Consider the following 20,723-nt stretch of genomic DNA (forward strand, 5'->3'; position numbering starts at 1 on the left):
CCCGAGGTATTTAAACATCGGAATACAATATACAATTAATCTAAATTGTGTACATAAAGCAATTGCATTCATGTTATTTTTCAGCAAAAGTACTAACGCGGGGATTATTAATATCCGCAAGGGACGTGACCGAAGGCTCCCTCCCCTTCTCGCTCCCGATTGGCTGTCCCCGCCTTGATGGACACCTCGGCCCCTCCCACTTTCCCCACTTGTTTACCGGCGGAACGTGCCTGCCTCTGCGCCTGCGCCCTACTGCGCGACCTGTCAAAGACGCCCCCGGGGCGGAGCCATTCTCGAAACGCCACTCCGCCCCGTGCGCAGCAAGCGAATCCTCAGCCGTTCCGGCACTACGCAAACAGCGCAGGCCGGCTTGCGCAGGAAGGAGCCGACTGGCGCTGTGCGGGTCCGTCAAGGCAGGTAAGTCGTCCTGATTCGGGTGCCGGCGGGGCGACAGAGGCGTCGGTTTCGAAACGGTGAAGACGAGGCACGGAAGGTCCCCCGCTCCCCGCCTCTGCTGGTTCAAGGGGAGATACGTCGGCGACACCGGGGAGCTTGAGAGTCGAAGTCCGAGGAGGCGTGTGTCTCGCTGCCGGTGGGTGAGAGCCGGGTTGTGTACTTGTGCTGTTTCCTTGTAACTCGGTCCAACTGAGCAGAAACACAAAACAAAGAGCGCCCGTGGTCTTCTTCCTCTGTGTGTGCCCAGAGAGGAGGTGGAGACGGTGGAGACGGGTGTTGTTGTCGCTGGACAGGGCTGAAGGCGGCTCTGGACCCCGCCGAGACCTCAGCAGGGTCTCGGTGCCGACCGGACCGGCCGCCCCGCCGCCTCGCTTACAGGGAGATGTGACGGACAGCAGCCGGACCGGACCCGGGGTCCGCTCGCCGAGCCGCCCGGCCCCTGAGTGCCTCCAGGATTTGAGGAGCACGGTGCGGAGCCGGACCGAGACCGGCGCACGGAAGAAGCTGTCAGAGACGCCGGGCCGGGCCGGTCCAGGCTGGGGGGGAACCCTCCCTCTGTCCAGGTGTCTCTCATTCCCTCTTTCTGTACCTCCAGATCAGAACCCCCCCCCCCCTGGCTGCCGCCCCTATTATGGATCTGGCTGCCTGTGCTGAGAAGCAGGAATGCTGGCGAACAACAACAACAACAGCATCTGAGCCGGTCGGACCAGAAAGCCGCCTCTAATAAGGGAGAGGGAGGGAGCGAGGCCCCCGGCGCCAGCCGAGCGGGACGGAGAGCCGGGTTCGGACCCGCGCCGCCGCCGTCATGGACCCCCGGGCCGCACCGGAGAACGCCTCCCGGCCGGACCCCACGCCCTGGCCCCTGCGGCCCGCCGTGCCGCCCTCGGTGCAGCTGGGGCTGACGGCGGCGTACGCGGCCCTCTACGGCGCCCTCTTCCTGCTGGCCTACGCCCAGCTGTGGCTGCTGCTGGTGTCGGGCCACAAGCGCTGGAGCTACCAGAGCGCCTTCCTGTTCCTGTGCCTGCTGTGGGCCGGCCTGCGCGCCACCCTCTTCTCCTTCTACTTCCGCGACACGCCGGCCGCCAACCGGCTGCCCCCCCCGGCCTACTGGCTGCTGTACTGCTGCCCCGTCTGCCTGCAGTTCTTCACCCTCAGCCTCATCAACCTCTACTTCTCCCAGGTAACTGGGCGGCCGGCCGGCCTCACGGGGCGAGGAAGATCGCTGCCTCCCTCTCTCTCTCTCACTCTCTCTCTCTCACTCTCTCACTCTCTCTCTCTCTCTCTCACTCTCACTCTCTCTCTCTAGGTGGTGTTGAAGATGAGAGAGAAGTTCCGGTCGGAGCCCAGTCGAGGCCTGTGAGTACTCCTCTCACACAGACGCGTAGAGAGGGACACAGAACCACAGGGACACACAGGGCCAGAGGGACACAGAACCACAGGGACACACAGGGCCAGAGGGGCACAGAACCACAGAACCACAGGGACACACTGGGCCAGAGGGACACAGAACCACAGAACCACAGGGACACACAGGGCCAGAGGGATACAGAACCACAGGGACACACAGGGCCAGAGGGGCACAGAACCACAGAACCACAGGGACACACTGGGCCAGAGGGACACAGAACCACAGAACCACAGGGACACACAGGGCCAGAGGGACACAGAACCACAGAACCACAGGGACACACAGGGCCAGAGGGACACAGAACCACAGGGACACACAGGGCCAGAGGGACACAGAACCACAGAACCACAGAACCACAGGGACACACAGGGCCAGAGGGACACAGGACCACAGGGACACAGGGACACACAGGGCCAGAGGGACACAGAACCACAGGGACACACAGGGCCAGAGGGACACACAGAACCACAGGGACACAGGGACACACAGGGCCATAGGGACACAGAACCACAGAACCACAGGGGGACACAGGGCCAGAGGGACACAGAACCACAGGGACACACAGGGCCAGAGGGACACAGAACCACAGAACCACAGGGACACACTGGGCCAGAGGGGCACAGAACCACAGGGACACACAGGGCCAGTGGGACACAGAACCACAGGGACACAGGGACACACAGGGTCAGAGGGACACAGAACCACAGAACCACAGGGACACACAGGGCCAGAGGGATACAGAACCACAGGGACACACAGGGCCAGAGGGACACACAGAACCACAGGGACACACAGAACCACAGGGACACAGGGATACACAGGGCCATTGGGACACAGAACCACAGAACCACAGGGACACACAGGGCCAGAGGGACACAGAACCACAGGGACACACAGGGCCAGTGGGACACAGAACCACAGAACCACAGGGACACACTGGGCCAGAGGGACACAGAACCACAGGGACACACAGGGCCAGAGGGACACACAGGGTCAGAGGGGGACACAGAACCACAGGGACCCACAGGGACACACAGGGCCAGAGGGACACACAGGGTGAGAGACGCAGGCAGGCGGAGATGGGAGACAGGCACACAGGCCCAGCCCCACGCCCCTCCGGCTGCACGCCCACATGCTAAGCCTGCCTCCTCCTCTCTGTGCCGCAGGGCGCTGGCCCGACTGGCGTACGGCGGCGCCAGCGCGGTCTTCCTGAGCGTCAACGTGGCGTGCGCCCTCCTGGGGGAGCGGGGCGGCGAGGGCTGGCGGCTGGTGCTGGTCCGGGTTCTGGTCAACGACTCGCTCTTCATCCTGGAGGCCATCGCCCTGGCCGGCTGCCTCCTCATCCTCACCCGGCTTGCCCCTTCCACCAGCCTCTACCTGCAGGGCCAGGTACCTGTTCTCCAGTACAGACCAGTACAGAGGGGCCCTGGGTCCAATACCTGGGGGGAGGGGGGGGCTGTCTGTGTGGAGTTTGCATGTTCTTCTCTTGTTTGTGTGGGTTTCCTCCCACAGTGCAGAGACATGCTGGGGAGATATTTGGCTTCTGGTGTGAAAACTGGTCCTGGTGTGAGTGTCTGTGTGTAGACTGGTGTCCTGCCCGTCCTCCGGATGAGACGTAAAACCGAGGTCCTGACTCTCTGTGGTCATTAAAAAAATCCCAGGGCGCGTCTCGAAAAGAGTAGGGGTGTAACCCCGGCGTCCTGGCCAAATTTCCCATTGGCCCTTACTAATCATGGCCTCCTAATAATCCGCCTCTATGAATTGGCTTAATTACTCTGCTCTCCTCCCCACTGAGAGCTGGTGTGTGGGGAGCGTTCTGGCGCACTATGGCTGCCGTCGCATCATCCAGGTGGGGCTGCACATTGGTGGTGGTGGAGGGGAGTCCCCATTACCTGTAAAGCGCTTTGAGTGGAGTGTCCAGAAGAGCGCTATATAAGTGTAAGCAATTATTATTATTATTATTAATTATTACGGGGTAGAGCACTTGGAAAATGGAGGGGTGACTGGATGCTCTTTGGCAGCGCAGTACCCCTGTCCTCCTGTCAGGGTACACGCAAGAATCACCCCCCCGTCTCCTCGCAGGGCACGACGGTGTGTCACACGGTGGTGCTGGGCGTGGGTGTCATCGTGCTCTTCTCCAGCCGGGCCTGCTACAACCTGGCCGTGCTGGTGCTGTCCCAGAGCCACAAGGTGGAGTCCTTCGACTACGACTGGTACAACATCTCCGACCAGGTACCCGCCCGCCCGGCCCCCCTGAGCTGGTCACCCCGACACCCCAGCGTTAGCGACGCGGCCTTGCTGCCGCCTCAGTCGCAGGAGAGGAGCAGATCGGCCCGTCCAGCCCGGTTGGGCGTTGGTAAACTGATTGAGAGACTTCGGGAGAGGAGCCAGGCTGTCCGCAGCTTCAACCACCTGGCTGAGCTGCTTGTTCCACCCTCCCACCCCCCTCAGTGTAAAGAAAAACACTAGCCTGCAGCTCTATCGCCACGCAGCTCACCACTGGCAGCCCACTGGAGCTCAGCAGGTGTGAGACTCCCAGGAATGCTTAGGCTGTTGCCGAAAGTGGTGTTAGTGAGACCAGTAGGGGGCGCCTACCCTGCGTCTGTGTGGGTCCTAATGCCCTACTATAGTGACGGGGACACTATACTGTAAAACTGAGGTCCTGACTCTCTGTGGTCATTAAAAATCCCAGGGTGTTGCTCGAGAACAGTAGGGGTGTAACCCCGGCGTCCTGGCCACATTTCCCCCTGGCCTCCTCATAACCCCCCTCTCTGAACTGGCTTCATCACTGAGAGCTGGGGTGTGGGAAGCAGACTGGCACTTCACCTAGGTGGGGGTACACACTGCTGGGTGGTGGTGGGGGGGATCCCCATTGATCTGTGAAGAGTTCTGAGTCCAGTGTCCAGAAAAGAGCTACAGCAGTGCCAGGATTATTATCTGAAACCAGTGCCTCACGGTGGAGTTGATCTTAGCGGTGGACAGTACAGTGTGTATGGAGCAGCACTCGTGTATTTCCCAGGCTGTAAGACAGTATTTGAGTTGTACACTGGGGTGGGGGGTCTCACAGAGTGCACCCCCGCTGTCTCCAGGCAGACCTGCGCAGCGAGATGGGCGACTGGGGGTACCTGGTGTTCGGGGCGATCCTGTTCATCTGGGAGCTGCTGCCCACCGCCCTGCTCATCGCCATCTTCAGAGTGAGGCGCCCCCCGCGGGACACGGTTGGTCCCCCGCTCTCTCGTTCCTGCTCCGCTGCGCCCCTCCCTGAGCGCCCCCTCCCTGCCTGACGCTCTCCTCCTCTCCCCCTCAGGGCAGCAGTGTGGCTATCGGCACGCGGGGGCCACGCTCCTACTTCTTCGATGATCCTCAAGGGGGAGAGAGCGACCCAGGGGGCCCCTGGGGCCACGGCACTGCTCAGCCTAACAGGTACCCCGAAATAATCCGCGCACGGTGCCGGCATGTCTCTCTCCAGCTGGTACATCAATTCAGTTCTTAATTCAAGATGCTTTATTGGCATGACCTACAATAACTCTCTCTCTCTCCAGCTGGTACCGGTCGAGCGAGTCCTCCTGGTTCGGATCCGGTGAGACGGCACCCCTGCTCTTCGCACGAGACATTCAGCAGACCAATCAGCACCACTCCTTGTACTCCACCCCTCAGAACTGACCAATCGCGGCCCGACTTGGCAGTCTGGGCACCAGGAATTGACCGATGATGGTCTGAAAGATTGCACTACGAACAACGGACCAATCGCAGCCGGAGTCTGTGGCACGCCCACGTCTCGGGACTGACCCATCGCAGCCAGAGTCTGTGGCACGCCCACGTCTCGGGACTGACCCATCGCGGCCAGAGTCTGTGGCACGCCCACGTCTCGGGACTGACCCATCGCAGCCAGAGTCTTTCATTCTTGGACAATCCCTGCCCGTCTGTCCTCCGAACTTTCTACTGGTGACTGGTCAGTCCTGTGCCCTTGTGCTCCAACACTCCTCCTACCAGAACCAAAAGTCTCGACAGAAACAGGGACTGAGGGACAGCGGGACCGGTCACCTGTCCAGCCCGAGCAGGTGAGTTCGGCCCTGCAGCTCTGACCCACTCGGCGCAATGGCTGCTGTCTGGACCGTGCAGGACTGTCTGCTCACCCAGATGACGGGGGGTCTTCCTCCAGACAGCACCGCGCTGAATGGCGCCCCTCTCACCACCGGGAGGCTGTTTCCTGTTCTCCGCTGGGACGGGGAGCACAGGAACTACGCTCTGTTAAAACCGGACCGCCCCGAGCCACGGCCGGATCGGTGGGACAGGACGTTGTGCTGTAGGGGGCGCCGTCGAGCTGCGCAGCGGTGCACAGCTGCTGTGCTTTTGTTTCCTAGGAGAGTCCCCGCGCGTCAGATCTCACACTCTCACCAGCGCGGGGACAACGGGGGTCCCCTACCCCACTGGCCCAGCCCCCCGCCGTCCTCACGGATCCATTTGGGGTTTTCCTGAGGCCACATGGGGGCAGACTGGGGCTCCCCAGGACCAGGGGCTACAGAGAGGGGTCCTCCACTGGGAGCCCCATGACTCCATCCCAGACCGATCATTAGGGACTCAACTCCCATCTTTCCATTATATTAATATTTCAGCTTTTAGTGACGTGTCAAGAAATGAGTGCTAATTAATAAAAGTTGTGTAATGGTAACAAGCTCTTCCTCTGCCTGCGTCTCGACCGCCCTCCCATCCACCTCCTGATGTTGGCTGGAGTTCTTGTCCTGACCGGAGTGCATGGTGTTCATAGGACAGGACCTAGTGAGAGAGAGAGCTCTGCCCTCGACTGCAGCGCCTGGCGTTCATGAGACAGGGCTCAGAGAGAGAAAGAGAGCTCTGCTCTCGACTGCAGTGCCTGGTGTTCAGGAACAAGGCGCCGGGCCCCGTTAAGACTGAGCAGCACAGAGACGCGGACAGTCTGCTCCTCTGAAGAACAGGTTTATTCTGCAGTCTGTACAGATCATCCTCATAAAACTCTTTATACAGTATGTACAAATTAAATTAACCCTCCACACTCCACTGCTGTAGTCTGAACAGAGCCTGCCCCCCCCCTCCCTTCCCCTTCGCAGAGATTAATAACCCAACAGAGAAAAAAAAAATACAAAAAGAAGAAAAAGACAAGCCTGTTATATGCATGACCCTCCCCCGCGGCAGCACAGTGCGCAGATACAGGAGGGACAAGATTACCCCGATGGCAGCTGGGATCCCTTTCCTCAGCAGTCTGCTCCATTTAGGAATTTTGTCCCTCCCGAGACACAGGACTCTGTGTACCAGTGCAGCAGGGGAAATGAAACACTGTAGAATTTAAAATCTCTCCCTGTGCAGCTGTGCCTGAGCCAGCCTGTGTCTTCACCCAGTGTTGTGTTTGTCCAGGGACCTCTGAGAGCTGGTAAAACGTGGAGCGGATCAGGCTGCTGGGAAACGGGACCTGGTCTTTTCACATCATCGCGCGCAGGCGGTTTCTGTGCCATGGACAAATGCCGCACTACACGTGGGTGTGTGTCGCTGAGCAGTGTCCCAGTATAGCAGTGTGTGTATCCTGGGTACAGTGTACACTGTGTGTGTAGCAGTGTGTGTAGCCTAGGTACAGTGTACACTGTGCGTGTGGCAGTGTGTGGAGCCTGGATACAGTGTACACTGTGTGTGTAACAGTGTGTGGAGCCTGGATACAGTGTACACTGTGTGTGTAGCCTGGGTACAGTGTACACTATGTGTGAGGAGTGTGTGTAGCCTGGGTACAGTGTACACTGTGTGTGTAGCAGTGTGTCTAGCCTGGGTACAGTGTACACTGTGTGTGTAGCAGTGTGTCCAGTGCACACTGTGTGTTTAACAGTGTGTGTAGCCAGGGTAGTGTACACTGTGTGTTTTACAGTGTGTGTAGCCAGGGTAGTGTACACTGTGTGTTTTACAGTGTGTGTAGCCAGGGTAGAGTGTACACTGTGTGTGTAGCAGTGTGTGTAGCCTGGGTACAGTGTACACTGTGTGTGTAGCAGTGTGTGTAGCCTGGGTACAGTGTACACTGTGTGTGTAGCAGTGTGTCCAGTGCACACTGTGTGTGTAGCAGTGTGTGTAGCCAGGGTACAGTGTACACTGTGTGTGAAGCAGTGTGTGTAGCCAGGGTGCAGTGCACACTGTGTGATTTACAGTGTGTCTAGCCTGGGTACAGTGTACACTGTGTGTGTAACAGTGTGTGTAGCCAGGGTACAGTGCACACTGTGTGTCCAAGCGCTCGTGGCCCATCAGTGGTCAGCAGGGGGCGCTGTCTCCAGCTTGCGCAGGCGTCTCCGCCGCAGTTCGGCGGCGTCCGGCTCCCCGTCCTCCTCCCCTTCCCTGGGGTCGTCCGGCTCTCCCGGAGAGATGGACTCTGGGACGGAGAACCCCACTGCACCTTCCAGAGGCTCACCTGGGGCGGAGAGAGCGGGGTTGGACAAGTGCGGGAACAGGCCTTCCCCTTTTCCGAAACGACCGTCCCGACCCGGAAACCCCGAACCTCCACGCCCACCCACGCCTGCGCCGCAGCTCCCCCTGGTGGTGGCCCTCGGCACCACTTACCGCTCTCTGCACTCTGGCTGGTGCTCTCTTCCGGGCCTGAGGGGGGCGCCACCTGCGAGCTCGCGGTCTCAGCCGGGGCGCTGCTGGTGGGAGCAGGCCTGGGGGGGCTGGGGGGGGGATGGAAGAGAGGCAAGTTTGTTTCTTCTAGGTAGACGGATACGGGTCTATCATGTACATTCCTCATCAGCCGAGCGTCACCAACATCAGCCGAGAAATTGAAACCAACAGGGTGCGGTTATTCACAGTGTGGCGGCGCTGTCGAATTCCAGCGTGTGTGTGTGTGTGTGCGGGTGTGTGTAGTGTATAGTGTGTGTGGTGCATGCAGTGTGTGTAGTTACCTGACAGTGGCCAGCAGTGCATGTGCGTAGTGTATAATGTATAGTGTGTGTGGGGTGTAAGGTGTGTGTAGTTACCTGACAGTGGCCAGCAGTGTGTGGGGTGCAAGGTGTGTGTAGTTACCTGACAGTGGCCAGCAGTGTGTGGGGTGTAAGGTGTGTGTAGTTACCTGACAGTGGCCAGCAGTGTGTGCGGTTACCTGACAGTGGCCAGCAGTGTGTGGGTGTTACCTGACAGTGGCCAGCAGTGTGTGCGGTTACCTGACAGTGGCCAGCAGTGTGTGCGGTTACCTGACAGTGGCCAGCAGTGTGTGCGGTTACCTGACAGTGGCCAGCAGTGTGTGCGGTTACCTGACAGTGGCCAGCAGTGTGTGCGGTTACCTGACAGTGGCCAGCAGTGTGTGGGTGTTACCTGACAGTGGCCAGCAGTGTGTGGGTGTTACCTGACAGTGGCCAGCAGTGTGTGGGTGTTACCTGACAGTGGCCAGCAGTGTGTGCGATTACCTGACAGTGGCCAGCAGTGTGTGGGGTTACCTGACAGTGGCCAGCAGTGTGTGGGTGTTACCTGACAGTGGCCAGCAGTGTGTGGGTGTTACCTGACAGTGGCCAGCAGTGTGTGGGGTTACCTGACAGTGGCCAGCAGTGTGTGGGGTTACCTGACAGTGGCCAGCAGTGTGTGGGGTTACCTGACAGTGGCCAGCAGTGTGTGTGTGTGTGTGTGTGTGTGCGGGTGTGTGTAGTGTATAGTGTGTGTGGTGCATGCAGTGTGTGTAGTTACCTGACAGTGGCCAGCAGTGCATGTGCGTAGTGTATAATGTATAGTGTGTGTGGGGTGTAAGGTGTGTGTAGTTACCTGACAGTGGCCAGCAGTGTGTGGGGTTACCTGACAGTGGCCAGCAGTGTGTGGGGTTACCTGACAGTGGCCAGCAGTGTGTGCGGTTACCTGACAGTGGCCAGCAGTGTGTGCGGTTACCTGACAGTGGCCAGCAGTGTGTGCGGTTACCTGACAGTGGCCAGCACGGTCAGGTACTGGTTGATCTGCAACATAGCGGCGTCCAGCAGCGTGTGGATGTTCTGCAGGCACTGCAGCCGGGCCTCCAGCCCCCTCCTGCCCTCCTGCTCCATCTCCGCCAGCTCCTCCTCGCTGAGCCCCGAGAACCCTGCGGGGGGCGCCGGCGGGGGGGACAGCCCTGGGGGGGGGGGGAGGAGGTTAACGAGGTTACAACTCCCTGCAGCACAAACACGGGACTAACTGACCCCTAGCGCCGGACACGTCGCCGGTCCGGCGACTCACTCACCGAAGGGCGGGGGCGGCGGCATGCCCAGCCAGGGGGCTGATGGGAAGGGTGGCGGGAGGGAAAAGGGGAACCCTGGGATGGCGCCCGCGGGCAGGGCTTCAGCCCCAGGCTGGGCTGGGCGGCCAGTGTCCGGAGCCCCTGGACAGAGAGAGAGAGAGGGGGTCAGCGGATCGAGCCGGCCCCGGCCAGCCCGCCGGTCAGTCTGTCGGCCAGGCCCCGGCGCGCGCCGCTCACCCGCTCCCTGCGTCGTGTCCGCGGCCGCGGCGCTGGGCTGGGGGTGCTCCGGCGGGGCCGGTGTGGCCTGGGGGGGCCCCGCGGGGGGGGGCGCCGCTGGGAACGGCCCCCAGAATGGGAACATGGCCGGAGGGAAGGGAGGCATCATCCCGGGAGGCACTGCGGAGGGGGAAGGAGTTCACCGTTACACCGGCAGACAGGAAGGGGAAACCGCGGCTCAGACCCCCACTGCACAGCGGTTGAAATTTAACACAAGACCCCTTTTTAACAGGTGCCTCTTGGATCGTTTCCCGGGTGGGCGGGGACTCACCGTTGCCGGGCGCCACGCCCGCCGGATTGGCCGCGGGGGGCGGGGCCGGGGGCTGGGCCGGGGGCGGGGCCGGCGTCTGATTGGGCAGCGAGGCCCGCAGGACGTCCATGCGGCAGGTGGGGCAGGTCTGCTGCCGCTGGAACCAGGAGCGCAGGCAGCTGAGGGAGAGGGGGGCCGTTAACACGGGACGCGCACGGACGGGGGGGGGGGGGGGCGAGACGTGACCGGGAACGCGGGAAGGACAGAGAGAGCGGGCGGCTCCGTACCTGGAGTGGAAGATGTGGTTGCAGGGGAGCCTCTTGGCTCCAGTGACCATCTCCTCCCGGCAGATGATACAGACATTGTCTGTGGCCTGCAGCTCCTCTGGGGTCGCGTCAGGGTAACTGCGAGAGAGAGGAGGAGGGAGAGAGGGAGAGAGAGGAGAAGGAGAGGGGGAGAGAGAGATACAGAGAGGTGGAGGAGAGGGGGGAGAGAGAGGTACAGAGAGGGAGGGAGAGGGAGAAACAGGAGGAGGAGAGAGGTGAAGGAGAGAGGGAAAGAGGAGGGAGAGGTACAGAGAGGTGGAGGAGAGGGGGGAGAGAGGGAGAAAGAGGAGGAGGAGGTGAGGGAGAGAGAGAAAGAGGAGGGAGAGGTACAGAGAGGTGGAGGAGAGGGGGGAGAGAGGGAGAAAGAGGAGGGGAGAGAGGTGAAGAGGGAGAAAGAGGAGGGGAGAGAGGGAGGGAGGAGAGGGCACAGTGAGTGCTCAGTACCGGCTCCGCCCTGCAGGCTCTGTGTGTCGGCGGGCGCAGCTGCAGCACTCACAGCGTGTTCATGTTGCGGATGGCCCGTCGAGACATGATGGCGTCCGTCACGGCTTTCTTGAACTGCCTGCGGGGGGGGGGGGGGAGAGAGGGCACAGGCGTCACCGCGGAGCCAACTGGGAAGAAGGGCAGGGGGCCGGGCACAAGCACACAGGAAAGGAGAGCTGGGAGTCGGGATCCAGCCGATTCCCAGGCCTGTCTCGGGTGCGATACTCGGATCACGCCAGGCACAGGAGGAGCTACTCTACACTAAGAGAGGTGGGAGACTGGAACAAGCTGCCCAGCCCTGTTGCTCAAGCCGCTATCGGAGAGAAGCCAGGGTGAGGAACACCTCCCTCCCCACACAGGCTGGACAGGGGCCACGACCCGCGGGAGGGGGGGGGAGGGAGAGGAGGAGGAGGAGGAGAGCGATTCCGGACCGGGACACTGACCTCATGGCCAAGTACATGGGGCGGATGGCGAAGAGGGGGAACGTGTGCACCTTGATCATGATGGTCATGAAGGCCATGTACAGCAGCACCTTGATGAAGCCTGGACACAGGGGAGAGGGACACGGTCAGACGGGCCCCGCGGACCTCCGGGAACCGCACTCCCGGGACAGCGGGGGGGCGGCGGAGGAGGACGGACACGAGCCGCCCGCTCCCCGGACCCGCGGCCCGAGCCTCACCCGTGAAGAGTTCGGTGTACAGCATGTAGACGGCCTTGTTGTCCCACGGGTTCTCGCTCTGCAGGTCGGCGGTGTGGAGGGCGTACTTGATGAAGGTGGTCAGCACCATGGTCAGCAGGATCGCGTACTGAGGAGAGGCAGGGGGAGAGCTCGTGAGGGCAGAGGCGAGGCAGGGAGGCAGAGAGAGCTCGTGAGGGCAGAGGCGAGGCAGGGGGAGCTCGTGAGGGCAGAGGCGAGGCAGGGAGACAGAGAGAGCTTGTGAGGGCAGAGGCGAGGCAGGGGGAGCTCGTGAGGGCAGAGGCGAGGCAGGGAGGCAGGGAGAGCTCGTGAGGGAAACGCAGAGAGGCAGGGGGAGCTCGTGAGGGCAGAGGCGAGGCAGGGGGAGCTCGTGAGGGCAGAGGCGAGGCAGGGGGAGCTCGTGAGGGCAGAGGCGAGGCAGGGGGAGCTCGTGAGGGCAGAGGCGAGGCAGGTGGGCAGGGAGAGCTCGTGAGGGAAACGCAGAGAGGCAGGGAGAGCTCGTGAGGGCAGAGGCGAGGCAGGGGGAGCTCGTGAGGGCAGAGGCGAGGCAGGTGGGCAGGGAGAGCTCGTGAGGGCAGAGGCGAGGCAGGTGGGCAGGGAGGCCTCGTGAGGGAAGAGGCGAGGCAGGGGGGCAGAGAGAGCTCGTGAGAGACGAGGCGAGGCGAGACAGAGAGGCAGGGAACTCACCTCGAACCCAAACACCAGCTGGACCGAGGCCCCCCGGGTGATGATGCTGTGACAGGCGTGGCTCACAAACAGGAAGTCCAGAATTCCCAGCAGCACCATCAGAGCTGAGAGAGACGGAGGGGAGACGGACAGACAGATAGACAGGGGGATTATGGAAGCAGGGCCGGAGGAGCTTCAAGAGCACACACAGACCTCACCACAACGCAACGCACAGTGAGCGCGGGTTCACAACAGACGGCAGCGACGCTCGACCCCAGCTGTATTTCCGAGCAGCGATCCGCCACAGCTAGCGGGGACTTGTGGGAGGGATTCGCTCGAGACGAGCGAGACGTTGGGGGTGAATGATTGTAAGAAGGCGCTGCACTGATCTACGCAGAGTGTGGGTAGAGTCACGGTGTTCAGCAATACGTATTACCTCTTACAAGCCACTTCCCCAGCTTCTTATTAACGAGGAAGGTCCTGCACCAGGAGTGTCAGTGCAATGGATCACTAGTTAAAGGAAACGGCCCCACTGGCGATTTAAGCACCTGCTCACGGAGCGGTGAGGAGCTCACCCAGACGTGACCAGGAGCAGCTGTCTCCTCCCTGGGGCAGGCGGCAGTGGGCTCAGTGCGGAACCGGGCCTGCGTGCACGTGTGCGTGTCAGCGAGCTCACCAGAGAGTCAGCATGCGCGTCACTAGACCTGTGTGCGTGTCGGCGAGCTCACCAGAGCATCAGCGTACGTGTCACTAGACCTGTGCGCGTGTCGGCGAGCTCACCAGAGCGTCAGCGTACGTGTCACTAGAAGTTTGTGCGTGTCAGCGAGCTCACCAGAGCGTCAGCGAGCGTGTCACTAGACCTGTGTGCGTGTCGGCGAGCTCACCAGAGCGTCAGCGTACGTGTCACTAGACCTGTGCGCGTGTCGGCGAGCTCACCAGAGCGTCAGCGTACGTGTCACTAGAAGTTTGTGCGTGTCAGCGAGCTCACCAGAGCGTCAGCGAGCGTGTCACTAGACCTGTGTGCGTGTCGGCGAGCTCACCAGAGCGTCAGCGAGCGTGTCACTAGACCTGTGTGCGTGTCGGCGAGCTCACCAGAGCATCAGCGTACGTGTCACTAGACCTGTGTGCGTGTCCGCGAGCTCACCAGAGCGTCAGCGTACACGAGTGCGTGTCCGCGAGCTCACCAGAGCGTCAGCGTACCCGAGTGCGTGTCCGCGAGCTCACCAGAGCGTCAGCGTACGTGTCACTAGACCTGTGTGTGTGTCAGCAAGCTCACCAGAGCGTCAGCGAGCACGAGTGTGTGTCAGCGAGCTCACCAGAGCGTCGGCAAGCGTGTCACTAGACCTGTGTGTGTGTCAGCGAGCTCACCAGAGCGTCAGCGTGCACGAGTGTGTGTCAGCGAGCTCACCAGAGCGTCAGCGTACGTGTCACTAGACCTGTGTGTGTGTCAGCGAGCTCACCAGAGCGTCAGCGTGCACGAGTGTGTGTCAGCGAGCTCACCAGAGCGTCAGCGTGCACGAGTGCGTGTCAGCGAGCTCACCAGAGCGTCAGCGAGCGTGTTACCAGGCAAGAGTGTGGCGGTACGAGAGTGTGTGTGTGACACTGCGGCAGACACTCACACAGCACTCTGAAGTGGAAGAGCCAGGAGATGTTGGGGCTTCGCTCCATCTGTGAGGAAGAGGAGTGAGACTCAAGATTCAGCCAGCAGACACACTGCTCCCTTCTCCTCCCTGACCCCCCACTGTCCCCCCCGACTCCCCAAGTCCATCCCGACTCCCCAAGTCCATCCCCATCCCCCACTCACGAAGTCCACCCGGTCCTCGGCCAGCCAGTGGAAGCACTTGAGGAAGAGGAGGAGGGTGAAGAGGGCGACGAATCGTGGAGAGAAGTCATCCCTGAAGACTGTGAAGGCCAGGCAGGTCTCCGTCACGGCGTACCAGGAGCGCTCGATCAGGTGCTGAAAGAGAGAGACTGACCGACTGACCTGCAGGATTCCGACACTGCCTACCAGGAGCGCTTGATCAGGTGCTGAGAGAGAGACACTGACCGACTGACCCACTGACCGGCAGGTCTCTGACACTGCCTACCAGGAGCACTCAGTCAGGCGCTGAGAGAGAGACACTGCCACGCTGCAGGAACGCAGTGACACGAGCACTCGCAACACACACCTCCATCTCTGCAGCGCGCAGCTGTCCGAAGAAGACCTTGCGCATGAACTTCCCCAACAGGAACACCAGCACGAAGGCCTGGATGTACAACACCTGAGAGAGAGGAGAGAGGAGAGAGGAGAGACTCAGAACAACTTCCACTCCTACTGAGGGGGAAACTCAAAAGAGCTGTAGCCCAGTCTGTGAGCTCCTGTCCCAGCCTGAGGAACAGACTGTGAGCCTGTCTCTCAATAATAATAATACAGTGTGTGATCTCCTGTCCCAGCCTGAGGAACAGACAGCGAGCCTGTCCCTCAATAATAATAATACAGTGTGTGACCTCCTGTCCCAGCCTGAGGAACAGTGAGCCTGTCTCTCAATAATAATAATACAGTGTGTGAGCTCCTGTCCCAGCCTGAGGAACAGACAGTGAGCCTGTCTCTCAATAATAATAATACAGTGTGTGACCTCCTGTCCCAGCCTGAGGAACAGACAGCGAGCCTGTCTCGCAATAATAATAATACAGTGTGTGATCTCCTGTCCCAGCCTGAGGAACAGTGAGCCTGTCTCTCAATAATAATAATACAGTGTGTGATCTCCTGTCTCAGCCTGAGGAACAGACAGTGAGCCTGTCTCTCAATAATAATAATACAGTGTGATCTCCTGTCCCAGCCTGAGGAACAGTGAGCCTGTCTCTCAATAATAATAATACAGTGTGTGATCTCCTGTCTCAGCCTGAGGAACAGTGAGCCTGTCTCTCAATAATAATAATACACTGTGTGATCACCTGATGAACAGTGAGCCCATGTCTCAAATGTTTTATGAATGTCCAATGATATGTATCTGCTTCAATGTAATTTATCAGTGTAATTCTTTGAGAGAGGAGACAGGGGAGGGAGAGGGAGGGAGCGCGTCTGTCGCAGGTACTCACAGCCATGCTGGGGCTGGACTTGGTGAGGTAGACCACCGTGGGGTAGAACTGGTGTTTGAGGTAGTAGGCGTTGGCCACCACCGCCGCCGTGAGCGCCACACTGATGGCCGTCACCATCGCTGCCCGCACCATCGCTGCCACACTGAGAGAGGAGGGAGGGGTTAGGGTCAACCAGAAAACCAGAGCAGGCAGGCTGCTCCAAAAACACTCTGCACAGCCACACCGCTGAGGACGGGTCAGGGAGCTCCAGCACCTACACCTGCAGAGTCTCTGGTAAAACTGGACCTGACCCACCAGACCAGCTGTCCTCCCAGTGCACAAGAGTCTGATCCGCTCCAGGTGTGACAGTGCTGTCAGACTCCCAGTGCACAAGAGTCTGATCCGCTCCAGGTGTGACAGTGCTGTCAGACTCCCAGTGTGCAGCAGCAGTCTGATCCGCTCCAGGTGTGACAGTGCTGTCAGACTCCCAGTGCGCAGCAGTCTGATCCGCTCCAGGTGTGACAGTGCTGTCAGACTCCCAGTGCGCAGCAGTCTGATCCGCTCCAGGTGTGACAGTGCTGTCAGTCAGACTCCCAGTGCGCAGCAGTCTGATCCGCTCCAGGTGTGACAGTGCTGTCAGTCAGACTCCCAGTGCGCAGCAGTCTGATCCGCTCCAGGTGTGACAGTGCTGTCAGACTCCCAGTGCGCAGCAGTCTGATCCGCTCCAGGTGTGACAGTGCTGTCAGTCAGACTCCCAGTGCACAGCAGTCTGATCCGCTCCAGGTGTGACAGTGCTGTCAGTCAGACTCCCAGTGCACAGCAGTCTGATCCGCTCCAGGTGTGACAGTGCTGTCAGACTCCCAGTGCACAGCAGTCTGATCCGCTCCAGGTGTGACAGTGCTGTCAGACTCCCAGTGCGCAGCAGTCTGATCCGCTCCAGGTGTGAAAGTGCTGTCAGACTCCCAGTGCGCAGCAGTCTGATCCGCTCCAGGTGTGAAAGTGCTGTCAGACTCCCAGTGCGCAGCAGTCTGATCCGCTCCAGGTGTGAAAGTGCTGTCAGACTCCCAGTGCGCAGCAGTCTGATCCGCTCCAGGTGTGACAGTGCTGTCAGACTCCCAGTGCGCAGCAGTCTGATCCTCTCCAGGTGTGACAGTGCTGTCAGTCAGACTCCCAGTGTGCAGCAGTCTGATCCGCTCCAGGTGTGACAGTGCTGTCAGACTCCCAGTGTGCAGCAGTCTGATCCGCTCCAGGTGTGAAAGTGCTGTCAGACTCCCAGTGCGCAGCAGTCTGATCCGCTCCAGGTGTGACAGTGCTGTCAGTCAGACTCCCAGTGTGCAGCAGTCTGATCCGCTCCAGGTGTGACAGTGCTGTCAGACTCCCAGTGTGCAGCAGTCTGATCCGCTCCAGGTGTGACAGTGGTGTCAGTCAGACTCCCAGTGCGCAGCAGTCTGATCCGCTCCGTGTCTTAAGTGAAGTTAACACGTGTCCAGCCTCCAGCACCAGGGACCGAGTTCCACACACAAGCCCAGTAACTGGGGAAGCCCGAGTTGGAGACTCTGCTCTGCCATACGAACACAGGTCTCCTGCCGGAATCCTGTCTCTGTTTTGAGTTTTACAGTGAGTGTCGGTGACGCACGGGCACCGGTCCTGTCCCGTATCGCGTCGTGTCTATTAGACCCGGTGTGTGTGTGTGTGGACGGGGGGGTGGGGGTGTACACTTACCGACTCTCTCTCTCTGTCACGCCGGCGGAATGCAGTCCTCCCCCGGCCTCTTCGGGCGCTCCCAGTCGGTGTGGGCTCTGTTCGGGCAAGACCGGCGCGCAAAACGGGTCCACAAGCGTTCCCGTAACGTTTCACGTCCCCAGCTGGCCTCTCCCGTGGATTATCACCCGCTCCTTCCGCGCGTCTCGAACAACTCCGTCTCGCAGCTGCGTGTTTATTTTCCACAGATCCTCCTTGAGCAGGAGGGACACCTCACTTCCGGCTCGGACCCGACCATCTGCTCGGGCAGGGGGAGCACCGAGGAGTCGCTCTGCCGCGACCGTGGTTCATGCAGCCCGGGTTCAATACATTCTACAGCGCCGGAAGACACCCAGTGATCCCTCACCCCTGCGAGGTTGAGAGACCTTGGAAGAGAATATGGAAATCAAACATGTAAATATTCTGCACCCCCCCCCCCCCCCATTTCAGTTTAAAATATAATCTCCAACCCTCGGCACGACCGCCGGACTGTACCAACCGCCCAGTTCAAATTATTAATTTCTGCTTTTTTTCATCTTCAGCGTCAATGCAATGGAAAATGTCTCAAACTCTTTTTTTAACACTGGGTGAGTTCACATTTTACTGATCTGATGTTTATAAACACTTAATAATTAACTCACAACCCCAATACACCCCCCCCCCCTCAAAATACCTTCCCGTTGACCGGATCCCCGAGTCCGTGTCGGGCTGTGATTGGACTGAAAGGGGACTGTAGTTACCATAGAGATCATAACAAACGCGCATAACACGAATATCACAAGGATGCGCTTAACACTTCAAGAGAACTAGCGCTTCCAATAACTGATGACCCTTGCATTGTGTTCAGGTGATAATGCGAGGACTCGTGTTCTCTCTATAATGTACTATGTGCAGTCTGTTAAAGCTAGCTCAATGAAATAAATAATGACGATAAATGAGACGATCGAGAGCACCCGATCCGAGTTAACGGTTTTTCAAAACACAAGACAGTGGAGCTGCAGGCTAGAAAAAAAGACCCCGCACCTCAAAACCGCTCCGTGCAACCATGACAAGAGACGCTTCTAATTTTCCAGGCACGCTGAAGTCATCTTCAGACCAAAGGTCTCTACAAATTCAAATTTCAGTCAGGAAAGAGCCATTAGAATCGAAAGATGCGCTTCTACCAAGGTGTTACGGTAACCGGCGTCACTCTTCTGAATGGGCCAACGGGCGTGGCGTGTAGTGAAACTGCAAACCAATCACCTCCTGGCAAATGCACAAACATCAACCAATCAAATTTGAATTCCACGGAAATGTTTTTTCCAGTCTGCTGACGCGGACCAATCACGTGTCGCTCTTTTAATCGTCATGCGGACGTTTTAATTTCTGTTTTAACAAGCGGACAGACAGCGCCGCCACGTGTGATGACTGTGTAGCGACACTGAGGGTAAAAACCGAAGAACAGAAGGGTGAGTTGTACGGGAAGCGGCTCGAAACCGTTTTAATCCTATAAATACATTAATACAAACTGTGGATTTGTATCTCTTTTTTTCCCCTTATCTCTTCTTTGAAAATACCGTTTACCGTCAACAGAGCTGATGCCCTGCTGGGAGGCGGAAACAATCCTTCTTCAACAAACATGTTGACCTGCTAGTTCTTCTGAAACATTTGACAAATAAGCAAAGATTGTTACTGGACACACTGTACAGACATGCTGGGGTACAGGCTCTTACTGGACATGCTGTACAGACACCCCTGGGGTCCAGGCTCTTACTGGACACACTGTACAGACATGCTGGGGTACAGGCTCTTACTGGACACGCTGTACAGACACCCCTGGGGTACGGACTCTTACTGGACACACTGTACAGACACCCCTGGGGTACGGACTCTTACTGGACACTCTGTACAGACACCCCTGGGGTACGGACTCTTACTGGACACACTGTACAGACACCCCTGGGGTACAGACTCTAACTGGACACACTGTACAGACACCCCTGGGATACAGACTCTTACTGGACACACTGTACAGACACCCCTGGGGTACGGACTCTTACTGGACACGCTGTACAGACACCCCTGGGGTACAGGCTCTTACTGGACACGCTGTACAGACATCCCTGGGGTACGGACTCTTACTGGAAACACTGTACAGACACCCCTGGGGTACGGACTCTTACTGGACACGCTGTACAGACACCCCTGGGGTACAGGCTCTTACTGGACATGCTGTACAGACACCCCTGGGGTACGGGCTCTTACTGGACACTCTGTACAGACACCCCTGGGGTACAGACTCTTACTGGACACACTGTACAGACACCCCTGGGGTACAGACTCTAACTGGACACACTGTACAGACACCCCTGGGATACAGACTCTTACTGGACACACTGTACAGACACCCCTGGGGTACGGACTCTTACTGGACACGCTGTACAGACACCCCTGGGGTACAGGCTCTTACTGGACACGCTGTACAGACATCCCTGGGGTACGGACTCTTACTGGAAACACTGTACAGACACCCCTGGGGTACGGACTCTTACTGGACACGCTGTACAGACACCCCTGGGGTACAGGCTCTTACTGGACACGCTGTACAGACATCCCTGGGGTACGGACTCTTACTGGAAACACTGTACAGACACCCCTGGGGTACGGACTCTTACTGGACACACTGTACAGACACCCCTGGGGTACAGGCTCTTACTGGACATGCTGTACAGACACCCCTGGGGTACAGACTCTTACTGGACATACTGTACAGACACCCCTGGGGTACAGGCTCTTACTGGACACGCTGTACAGACATCCCTGGGGTACAGACTCTTACTGGACACTCGGTACAGACACCCCTGGGGTACAGACACCCCTGGGGTACAGTATCTTACTGGAAACACTGTACAGACACCCCTGGGGTACAGACTCTTACTGGACACGCTGTACAGACACCCCTGGGGTACAGGCTCTTACTGGTCACACTGTACAGACACCCCTGGGGTACAGGCTCTTACTGGACACGCTGTACAGACACCCCTGGGGTCCAGGCTCTTACTGGACACCCTGTCCAGAAACTCCTTACTAATATAGTGTCAGTCAGGTGAGGTTTCACAAATGTGCTGAAACAACTGGACCATAAAACACTGATATCCAGTAGAAAGTAACAAAAAAATGAAAAA

At 58.9% G+C, this 20,723-nt stretch overlaps 3 protein-coding genes across 10 annotated transcripts in view; 2 read left to right on the forward strand and 1 right to left on the reverse strand.

Moving 5' to 3' along the window:
- The first annotated feature begins 221 nt into the window (after positions 1 to 221).
- gpr137 (G protein-coupled receptor 137) lies at positions 222 to 6,539 on the forward strand. 3 transcript variants are annotated; one of them, XM_088608781.1, is made up of 8 exons: positions 222 to 596; positions 1,057 to 1,636; positions 1,763 to 1,812; positions 3,031 to 3,253; positions 3,947 to 4,096; positions 4,954 to 5,082; positions 5,172 to 5,287; positions 5,407 to 6,539. In XM_088608781.1, exons 2-8 carry the CDS (start codon positions 1,262 to 1,264, stop codon positions 5,525 to 5,527), a joined length of 1,164 nt encoding a protein of 387 aa, XP_088464907.1. In that variant the 5' UTR covers positions 222 to 596; positions 1,057 to 1,261; the 3' UTR covers positions 5,528 to 6,539. The 3 variants fall into 3 exon arrangements, with proteins under 3 accessions (XP_088464907.1, XP_088464905.1, XP_088464906.1); XM_088608779.1 differs by having other exon boundaries at positions 222 to 592; positions 704 to 1,636; XM_088608780.1 differs by having other exon boundaries at positions 222 to 592; positions 1,052 to 1,636.
- Positions 6,540 to 6,804: 265 nt separating this feature from the next.
- Positions 6,805 to 17,931, reverse strand: syvn1 (synovial apoptosis inhibitor 1, synoviolin). Of its 6 annotated transcripts, XM_088608753.1 has the most exons (18): positions 17,542 to 17,929; positions 15,841 to 15,982; positions 14,931 to 15,023; positions 14,567 to 14,719; positions 14,382 to 14,430; positions 12,784 to 12,887; positions 12,079 to 12,205; positions 11,843 to 11,942; positions 11,413 to 11,478; positions 10,878 to 10,994; positions 10,612 to 10,769; positions 10,302 to 10,460; positions 10,068 to 10,205; positions 9,773 to 9,959; positions 8,435 to 8,541; positions 8,093 to 8,285; positions 7,957 to 7,969; positions 6,805 to 7,885 (listed from the first exon to the last, which is right to left on the reverse strand). In XM_088608753.1, the coding sequence occupies exons 2-16, from the start codon at positions 15,970 to 15,972 to the stop codon at positions 8,122 to 8,124; spliced, it is 1,854 nt and encodes a 617-aa protein (XP_088464879.1). In that variant the 5' UTR covers positions 15,973 to 15,982; positions 17,542 to 17,929; the 3' UTR covers positions 6,805 to 7,885; positions 7,957 to 7,969; positions 8,093 to 8,121. The 6 variants fall into 6 exon arrangements, 4 of the variants coding, with proteins under 4 accessions (XP_088464879.1, XP_088464877.1, XP_088464880.1 ...); XR_015927595.1 differs by having other exon boundaries at positions 6,805 to 7,844; positions 7,915 to 8,285; positions 17,542 to 17,927; XR_015927594.1 differs by having other exon boundaries at positions 6,805 to 7,573; positions 7,614 to 8,285; positions 17,542 to 17,927.
- A 401-nt stretch (positions 17,932 to 18,332) lies between these two features.
- The window catches only part of epdl1 (ependymin-like 1), a 7,959-nt gene continuing 5,568 nt past the window's right edge, over positions 18,333 to 20,723 (forward strand). Inside the window, exons 1-3 of the mRNA XM_088608807.1 lie at positions 18,333 to 18,406; positions 18,633 to 18,726; positions 18,938 to 19,007. The gene's annotated coding sequence lies outside the window, so the exon portion shown is untranslated. The remainder of the gene's footprint in view (positions 18,407 to 18,632; positions 18,727 to 18,937; positions 19,008 to 20,723) is intronic.

Source organism: Lepisosteus platostomus, chromosome 16 (genome assembly GCF_059453375.1).
Source record: "Lepisosteus platostomus isolate fLepPlt1 chromosome 16, fLepPlt1.hap1, whole genome shotgun sequence".
Classification (NCBI taxonomy): domain Eukaryota; kingdom Metazoa; phylum Chordata; class Actinopteri; order Semionotiformes; family Lepisosteidae; genus Lepisosteus; species Lepisosteus platostomus.

What these genes read in the sequence shown, in the direction of transcription:
- gpr137 (XM_088608781.1), top strand. Translation starts at nt 1,262, where the DNA reads ATGGACCCCCGGGCCGCACCGGAGAACGCCTCCCGGCCGGACCCCACG. An exon ending in TCGGAGCCCAGTCGAGGCCT is followed by an intron (nt 1,813 to 3,030) that starts GTGAGTACTCCT and finishes TCTGTGCCGCAG; the next exon opens with GGCGCTGGCCCGACTGGCGT. An exon ending in GGTACAACATCTCCGACCAG is followed by an intron (nt 4,097 to 4,953) that starts GTACCCGCCCGC and finishes CGCTGTCTCCAG; the next exon opens with GCAGACCTGCGCAGCGAGAT.
- syvn1 (XM_088608754.1), bottom strand. Translation starts at nt 15,972, where the DNA reads ATGGTGCGGGCAGCGATGGTGACGGCCATCAGTGTGGCGCTCACGGCG. An exon ending in AGTCCAGCCCCAGCATGGCT is followed by an intron (nt 15,024 to 15,840) that starts GTGAGTACCTGC and finishes CCTCTCTCTCAG; the next exon opens with GTGTTGTACATCCAGGCCTT. An exon ending in GTACACCGAACTCTTCACGG is followed by an intron (nt 11,943 to 12,078) that starts GTGAGGCTCGGG and finishes CCCTGTGTCCAG; the next exon opens with GCTTCATCAAGGTGCTGCTG.